Genomic DNA, 9357 nt, shown 5'->3' on the forward strand with positions numbered 1-9357 from the left:
GCTGAGCATGCTCAGTGAGCATGGAATGCTCCTTGCAGTAATGTCTGAACATGCTCAGTGAGCATGGAATGCTCCTTGCAGTAATGTCTGAGCATGCTCAGTGAGTATGGAATGCTCCTTGACTGGCGTACTGGGGAAATTGAAAAGGGGCAGGGAATGGAATGGAATGGAATCGCAGCAGCATTTTGTTGAGGGCCCCAATTGTCTGTATTAAAAGTAATCCCAAGAGCATTTTTGCAGCTACCTAATGATGAGTGTGCATGTGTAAATTGGCCTTTTTGCTAGCCCTGCTAAGGCCTTTTTGCCCTTCACACATTTAAGAACAGAAGAGTCGTGCTGGATCAGGCCAGTGACTCATCTCGTCCCGCGTCCAGTTCTCACTATGGCCAACCGGATGCTTGCCATATACACTCAGGACCCAAGCACAAGAGCACCCTCTCCTCCTATGTCGTCCAGCAACTGGTATTCGGAAGCATTCCTGCCTCTGAATGTGGACGAAACAAAATTAAAAAAAAAACCCTTCCAGTAGCACCTTAGAGACCAACTAAGTTTGTTATTGGTATGAGCTTTCGTGTGCATGCACGAAATGGGACACGGATGCCACTGTGGGTTAAACCACAGAGCCTAGGACTTGCCAATCAGAAGGTTGGCGGTTTGAATCCCTGCGATGGGGTGAGCTCCCGTTGCTCGGTCCCTGCTCCTGCCAACCTAGCAGTTCGAAAGCATGTCAAAGTGCAAGTAGATAAATAGGTACCGCTCCAGCGGGAAAGTAAACAGTGTTTCTGTGCACTGCTCTGGTTCGCCAGAAGCGGCTTAGTCATGCTGGCCACATGACCCGGAAGCTGTAAGCTGGCTCCCTCGGCCAATAAAGCGAGATGAGCGCCGCAACCCCAGAGTCGGCCATGACTGGACCTAATGGTCAGGGGTCCCTTTACCTTTACCTAAGGTGCTACTGGAAGGATTTTTTTTATTTTGTTTCGACTACAGCAGACCAACATGGCTAGCTACCTGTAACTAGAACTCTGAACGTGGAGGCAGAGCATAGCCATTGTGCCTAGTAGCCATCGAGAGCTTTCTCCTCCATGAATTTGCCTACTAGACACGATGGCCACCCAAGTTGGCGGCACATCACTGTAGAAGCACATAACTGAGTGGAGGTCATGTGAGGAGGTGTGCGCCCTCAAATACATGACCCCCCCTTTACTTACAACTCTCCACGAGTGAGAGGGTCAACCTCTGAAAGCAGGAAGCCCCCTTGGCTCACGGGAGCTCCTTGTCCAATTCGGAACCCCATTTAGAAGGTGATTTCAAGGAGTGAAAATAGTCGGAAGGGGGGAGGGTTAAGCACTCTACCCTTCCCGCCACTTCCCCATTCGAAATCACAGGCTCCTGCGGTTGGTTTTGCATTATAAACTTCATCACAAACAGGTGGCTGTGATGTGTCAATTTCTTTATGTTCTCTCCCTGCAGGGAATAACATTTTGATAGTGGCCCATGCATCCTCCCTGGAAGCTTGTACTTGCCAACTGCAAGGACTGTCTCCTCAGAATTCCAAGGACTTTGTACAGATGGTCAGAAAGGTAACGGGAACCCACCACTAATGGAAAGATCTTTTGATGTATAGCAAGGGGGCCCTCTGTTGCCCCCAAGTGAAAAATCTTCCAAGTTCAGTTGTACTCTGGAAGTCGAACGGAATCCGTTCCGGAAGTTCGTTTGACTTCCAAAGCGTTCAGAAACCAAAGTGCAGCTTCCAATTGGCTGAAGGAAGCTCCTGCAGCCAATCAAAAGCTGCGGAATCCCTGTCGGACTTCCGGCTTCCAAAAGAATGTTTGAAAACCGGAACACTCACTTCCAGGTTTTGATCATTCGGGAGCCAATCTGTTCGGGAGCCAAGGCATTTGAGATCCAAGGTCCGACTGTACAAAGATCATCGCATCCCATTGTCTGAGCTCCAGAAGGCTGGAGAATTAATGGTTATGTTCCATTTTTGTGATTTTTCCCCTAGCTATATATGTATATTTGAGCTTTTTGCATGGCATAAAAGACACTTCTGCAAGTTTAATGCTCATTTCTGAGTTATTTGCTTCCAGAAAAAGAATCTGTTTGCGAATAATATGGAATTGAGTGCTAATTCCGTGCTGCATACAGTGGTTCTCAACCTGTGGGTCCCCAGATGTTGTTGGACTACAACTCCCATCATCCTTGAGCTCTGGCCTTGCTAGCTAGGGGTGATGGGAGTTGTAGTTCAACAACATCTGGGGACCCACAGGTTGAGAAATGCTGCACTATAATAATTATTCTGCTGTAGTTTCCCTCTCCTCTCTCCCACTCCTTCTGGTTTTTAATCCATCTCTTTTATGAACCACAGATTCCATACTTGGGTTTCTGTTGCTGTGAAGAACTTGGAGAGACGGGTCTCTGGCAACTTACTGACCCACCCATCCTCCCTCTCACTCATGGACCAACCGGCGGCTTTAACTGGAGAGAAACTTTGCTACAAGAATAAGAGCTGGCCTTTCAAAAGACTGGAGAATGTCTCATGTATTGGAACTCTTCCCCCTCTCCCCCTTCTAATTACTGATGATGGAGAAAATTACTCATAACCTTTTAGATGGATTTTAAAAAATAACACTCTAGCATATCTTCCACAGAGTGGCATTCGTGCGTCTAGAAAAATAGCTCAATATAGACGTATGCTTGGATTGTGGAACAATATATGTGTACTCAAACACTCCCTCGTTCTCTCTTCAGGCTTCTGTCCAGCAGAAATGTCTTTGTGACGTAAGCTACTGAGCTTTAATATATACTTTTTTTAAAAAAAATGAATTAAGTTCCAGGGAGGAGAACCAGTTTTCACTGCCTTCTGTATAACGTTAGTGACAATTAGGACTGTGTTCTAAATTGTGGACTTCTCTGTTTTGTTGTTTGTTAGATTTTTAATTTTTCACAGGATTGACCTTTGCCGTTTCATTCCGAGCCATTTCGGGTAAAGTACACCCCACACCGTATTTTGCTAAGTTATTCTATGTGCCACATCTACATTCCACAAGATTCCCCCCAAAACATGTGACAGAAGGAAGTGGAATGGCTCCCCCAATCAGAACTAGTGTAGAATTTTGTGCCTCAGGGGTTTGGTTTTTTTGTGTGTGTTTAAAAAAAACATGCAGTTGAATGAAAAATGTGTAGTTGGAAAGCTGATGATGTGTACTTGGAAAATGGGGTGAAAGCGGGACACATTAGGTGTATGTGTTTCTTAAGCATTTGAATGACAGGCGCTGTCAAGGAAAGTGTGTGCGCACAAATTACTTAAGGGTAGAATGTGCTCAGTTTCTGTTCTTAAACTGCCCAAACCACATTACATTTTCATCATTTGGGCCAGAAGCTCCTCTACTTCATCTTCAGGCAGGTAAATGCCCTTAAGGTATTCCTGGTTTTGCACCTTAGGCCTGTCTCGCACCCTATGTTCCTTCTTCTGCACCTAATGCAAAATAGCTAGTCTGGTGTCCCACTCAGCCAACGGTGGCTTATTATAATGAATGTAAGTATAAGTTTTCTGTTTCCACAGATGGCCAGGCCCTGCTTTTCCTTTTGAGCATTGCACTTGCACGTACAAGCCCCTCAACATTGGCATTATGAGATCTGGCAGGCAAGGATCGGAGCAGCTCTCTTGTAATTTGGCGACCCTGCAGAGAATTTGACCTTGTCCCTCAAAGCCTTGGAGAGCATGCTGTCCACACACTTAATGCCCAATATCGAATCGGCGAAAATAGTTTTGCTTTTTGCTTTCTTGGAGGAAAGCTACATATAATTTCCCTTCCCCCACCCCACCCCCAACACAAGAGACAGAGAGAGAACTTCAGATGGGTGTGAGAAGCTGAGGAGATCCACTTACTGAGCCAGTCCAGAGAACTACTAACTTATTGATTGCTTTTGGCTCGGCTCACTAAACCCCTCCATCTCCTAATCAGGTCTTTCAGATTGGCCAGACCAGTCAAAGGACTGGACTGAGTCTGAAACGGACCATCCAGAAACCCTCGGAAAAAGCTTTGTTGGCTAGCAACTTGATTCTGCAGACAATACAAATTATTCTGGCAGAGGGGGTCTAGTGGACCATCCTGCCGTTTGCTAAACACAGCTGCCAATTTGACTCTGCTTTTAATCCACTGAGTTGCCTGGCTTGAAGGAGCAACTTCTGCAGGGTTTATGGATTCTCCATTGTGGAATTCATGTTCAAAGCCCAAACACCAGTAGACATGTCTTGTTTGAAGGTGTGTGTTTTTTCTGACAATCTCTAGATCAGTATACATTTCAGTAGATCTGTTGAGAGTTCAGCAGACCTGAAAATATCAGAATAGATTCAGAAACCTGTGTGGAGAAACCACCACTGATACAGAGTGAGCGCAAGGAGCCAAGCATCCGTTGTGCTCGCTTTTTTAACATGGGGTGTCTGACGGGGAATTTGTGCAATCGGAGGATCTGTTTTTTTTAATAAAAAAAAATAGCATAGCTAGTTTACTGCCACCATTGGAGCATTGTAAATATTTCAGAGATCTTTGAAATGAGCCCAGGGGATCTTGGTGGGGACACAATTGTTATGAGGAAGGGCTCATTCACACATCACTTTGGTCTCCCAGTAACTCTCAACAAGGTGGCCTTCTGTTTTGAGCATCGTGTTTAGAGGTCATATGGAAGTTTCATCTCTGGTGTTTGAACCTGGATGGCTTTCTCACACAGGCAAAGTGTCTCTTGCGAGAAACATGCATATGCTCAGCAGTGCCGGCCAAGGCTGGTGGTGCGAACTCTGTTGGCAGGCCCCCTAATGGGTCTGACAACTTCCCATGTTTACATATTATTTCCATGTTTCCTTATCTTTTGCACGATGACCAGTCCCTTGGACAAGGGCTGTTAAGGGCATGCCTCTCACCCATTTGCATTTTTTACTTGCAATATGACGATTCCTTTCTGTAACAGGCCCAAGTCCAAATTCCACGCCATTCCAGAGAAGCCACCTTTCGGACTCGTAGAGCCAAAAAAAGTAGAAATGCATGACACCCCCCCCCCCAAAAAAAGGAGAGAGGACAAAAGTGGGCACTGATTTGCATAATCTTTGCATCTGTTTATTTATATGTATAGACACACATTGAGAAATAGAAATTAAGTACATCTCACCATGGTGGGGAAGACTGTGACCAGAGGATCTGGGTGCCTCCTCCATCTCCTGTCCTGGTGCTATCAGTAGATGGGGAACTTCAAGGCCCCTCAGCTGCTCTCCCTTCTTAGCATTCTTTATCATTAAACTGGATTTGGACCAGACAGCCCTTCAAACAGAAGACTACACTCCATAAAGTAGGAAAAAAGGGCCACCCTAGCAGACAACCAGTTTTTAAAGTAATGACCAGTATTAGCCGAGAGTTTGTTGTTATTGTTATTGTTCAGGGCACACTCTCACATTACCGTAGCCTATATTTTTGTGAAGTTTGCACTCCCAAACTTGCTGTGTAAGAAAACACTCTTGGCAAGTGAGCTCTGTCTTCAAAAGGACCGCTGGGGTGCTTTAGTCAAGTCAGCAAATCACATTTATCTGAGTTAGTCATTGGTTTCGTCAGATGTACCCTGGCAAGTGAGGAAGAGGGAGCTGTTGTGTACATGTCGTCAAGCCCAGTGGCACCACTGGGCACCCCTGGGAAGCTTCTGGGGCCCAGTGCCCCACAAGGCCCACTACTGACACCTGCCATGGGAAACTATTAGACCTTTTTTTGCCCAGTTCCAGGCCACCATTTTTATGTTCCACAATGCTCCCGTTGTAGAAACATTCCAAGGCATTATGGGAAATTAAAATGGTGGCTTCCAGACACCCAGATGTTACCAGAAAGCTATTGGACCATTACAGCCACTGCCCTCATTTGCTGCCATTGCCAGGTAACCCCAGCAGGGGGCCTACCAGAGTGCGCCTTAAAGGATCCCCTCAAACCTGGAGCCTTGACAAGCCTGCAGCTACACCTCAATGTGATTACCACATGCAGTGATCTCTAAGGAGCACCCAAAACATTATGGGAACCAGAAACTCTGTGAAATAGGCCTGCTGTTTACATGAGGTAATATTACCATAAGTTCTCCTGGGAAACAACCCCAAGTGCATAGGGAAAAAAAACTGAGTAACAAATTCGGATAATGAAAGCTCTGTTTGTCAAATGCTACCTGGAGTATTACCCTGAAGTGACAGATGTGTCATTGAGATTTGTTGACCAAATTATTTCTTTGAGGAACCACTAATGTCATTGAAAACCTTCTTTGATGCAGGTGGCTCAAGGCAATGGTGGAGAACCTGTAGGGCTCTGGTAGTTTTAGACTGCAACTTGCTTCATCCCTGAGCCCCAAGATCTCCATTCCTATGATAATTTAAAGCAGACTTTCCCAACCTGATGTCACCTTGGACCACAGTTCTCATTAGCTCTGCCCAACACGGCCAGTGCTCAGGAACAATGGAAGCTATAGTCAGTCATACCTCCCATCTGAAAGGCCACAGGTCCCCCCTACATTTGCTGATCTTTTTTAACCAAGCTGTTTGTTTTCTTTCATTCCCTCAGCTTGACACCCATGCATACTTGCTTTTTTAAAAAAAATTACACCCCCCCCCCGTGTATACTGATTGGGTGATCTGAATGAGTGGCAGACCAATCAGCCAACAGCTTTGCCACACAGCCAGCTTCAGCTGGGATTAATTCAAGTCGCATTTGATCTTACATACAGGACAGAATCCGCTCCCATAGGGAGCTTTTTCAAAGAGTGAACAGAAGGCGCTAAACTGAAACTAGAGTTGGCAGAATGCTGTTTGAGTGCAATATGTATATTTCCTTAACTCGCAACGTGTACATTTAACATGTAAAATGCCACAGGACATTCTCAAATGCATTATTTTTTACCAGGGATGTATAGTGAAAAGTCGGGGAGATAAAAGTTACACGACAGCAGTGAAGCAAACTGTGTTGTTTGCAGTTGTTATTAGCTGCTGGTATTTTTGGGAATACATATATATATCTATCTATATATGCATATGTAATTTAAACTATTTTTGGCTATGTACAGACATTTTGAGGATGAATTGCTTTGTGGCTTCTTCAGATCTGCTTTCTGAGGAAGAGTTTTAATGAACTGAATGACAATCATGACCAAAATGTTGGTTACTGGTGTATATTTCATTCTGGGGGCGGGATAGCTTGCCAGGGTGGGATAGTTGTTGTTCTTTGCACTGATAGCTTGCGAGTCGTTAACTCTTAATTATGTACTGTACAAAAGTATGTTTGAACAGCATACAATGGATCAAAAATGCATCAAGATGCTGCCGCGATTGGAACATTTTGTTCCCTGGTCTTGTCGGAATGTTATTGATAACATCAAACGAGACCCATTCCCAGTGGAATGATTGGATCAGTGCACATTTTTGCTCTCTTGGCTATTTAGGTTGCAGTCCTATGCACACTTAACTTGGGAGTAGCACCTCTGAAAATCATAGGATTTACTTCTGGGGAAAGCACGCCGAAGAGTGTGTATTTTAAAAAGCCAATTCTGTTCCAGAAAATGGACAAAGAGGGAGGAAGACTATTGTACAGTACAAAAGTATATTTTTGGATGTTAAAGATTTTTCTTTTCCTTCTCAGATGTTGGGTTTCTAAAAAAATAACACCCATACCACTGGCACTTCCAGTATTTTTAGAGTGGAGAAAGATTTTGCATTAGAGGAATTGGTGCTAATAAGGCAACACACTTCCAATTATAGAAGCGCTTTACAATACCAAGGGAAAACCTTTTGCCTCCTCCAGAAGATTTCATTAGGATGCTTTTAAAAAAAAACAACAAGAAGAGGGAAAATTGCTGCTTACGTTTTGTGTTACTGCTCATCTTCCATGTTTTTGCCACTAGAAAATTCTTGATTTCAATAATAATAAAAAGTATTCCGTCTGAGTTTCTCACAATCACAAAGCTTGAAAGTGTTGAATCATGCTGTTTCTTCTGCAAAAGTGTTGTGTTCTCCCACCAATTTTTTTTTTTTTGAGCAGGTGGCAGGAAGATTGCAGAAAAGGGGGGTGAGTGTGTTGACAAAAGGTGGAGCAGAACCTTCTCTGCAAGGAAAAATAGAAGCACTGGAGCAATTATTATTATTATTATTATTATTATTATTATTATTATTATTATTTATACCCCACCCATCTGGCTGAGTTTCCCCAGCCACTCTGGGCGGCTCCCAATCAAATGTTAAAAACAGTACAGCATTAAATATTAAAAACTTCCCTAAACTTCTCTAAATTGGAAGGTTTCCAATTTAAACGTCGGAGGCAGTGTGCCTCGGAATGACATTTGCCTGGGAATCACAAGTGGGGAGAGTGTTATTGCATTCAGGCACTTCTTTCAGGCTTCCCATATGGGGTCTGGTTGAGTCTTGTAAGAACAGGATGCTGGACTAGATTTATCTTTGTCCTGATCTAAGAGGGCCGTTCTTTTATGTTCTTAAAACTAAGGGGGGCTTGATAAATTTTTGTGGAAAAGATGGAAGTGCAGGACACAGACACATTCTTCAACCCCTCTCATAATATCTATGGATAACTTTGGAGTTGCAATCTTAAGTGCGCATAGGGGAGTGTAAAGCCCCCTTTTATCTGCCCCACCTGTGTTTCGCTAGCTGTTGAGGGCACCCTAACATTATACATATCTGAAAGTTCTAGGGCATTTTTAAATGAAGGTTTTAACTTTTTTAAAGGCAATTTTGGTTCCTTTTTCTGTTCCCCACACCTCATTCTCATGTTCAATTGCTGCCCCTCCTTTTTAAACAAAACATGTGAAATTGTGTTGAGGAAGAAAAGTGAGGCAGGGAAAGTACGTCTTCTGTCCATTGTGCATCCTTCTCAGTTCTCCATACCTTTATTTGGACACTTCAAAGCTTTCAGCATGAAAAATAGAAGGGGGAGGGGAGGGTGGGTTTTTTAACAGTTACATTCAATTTTTGAGAACAGATTTGAAATTTGAAAGGTGAAAGTAAAGCCCCCTTGAGCTCTGTAGGACTTTACTTCTGTGTAAACATGTTCAGGATTTTGCTGTGAGTCAGCCAATAGTGTTGACTGGTAGCAGGATCAAGACAAGCAGGGCATTAGTCATTTATACATGACGTTTCATATCCTACCTTTCCTCCAAGGAGCTCAAAGTGGTGTCCATGGTTCTGTTCCTCCCCATTTTTATCCTCACAACAACCCTGAGTTGGTGACTGGCCAAAGTCACCAAGAGAGTTTCATGGCTGGGTGGAGATTGGAACTCTGTTCTGCCAGGTCCTAGTCTGACGCTAACCACTACACCACACTGTCTCTC

The 9357-nt window shown here is 44.0% G+C and overlaps 1 protein-coding gene across 2 annotated transcripts in view; it reads left to right on the forward strand.

Annotated features, from left to right (window-relative positions):
* The window catches only part of UBASH3B (ubiquitin associated and SH3 domain containing B), a 73992-nt gene extending 66012 nt beyond the window's left edge, over positions 1-7980 (forward strand). Inside the window, exons 13-15 of one of the 2 annotated variants that reach the window (XR_014520377.1) lie at positions 1471-1580; positions 2369-5020; positions 5146-7980. Coding sequence is in view for 1 of the 2 variants with exons in the window: in XM_083481021.1 (XP_083337147.1) it covers positions 1471-1580; positions 2369-2506 (248 nt within the window). In the remaining variant the exon portion in view is untranslated. Of the gene's footprint in view, positions 1-1470; positions 1581-2368 lie in introns of both variants that reach the window. The other variant, XM_083481021.1, reaches the window with a different exon arrangement.
* Positions 7981-9357: the final 1377 nt, after the last annotated feature.

The sequence above is a fragment of the Podarcis liolepis genome (assembly GCF_965112155.1).
Source record: "Podarcis liolepis genome assembly, chromosome: 16".
Lineage (NCBI taxonomy): Eukaryota > Metazoa > Chordata > Lepidosauria > Squamata > Lacertidae > Podarcis > Podarcis liolepis.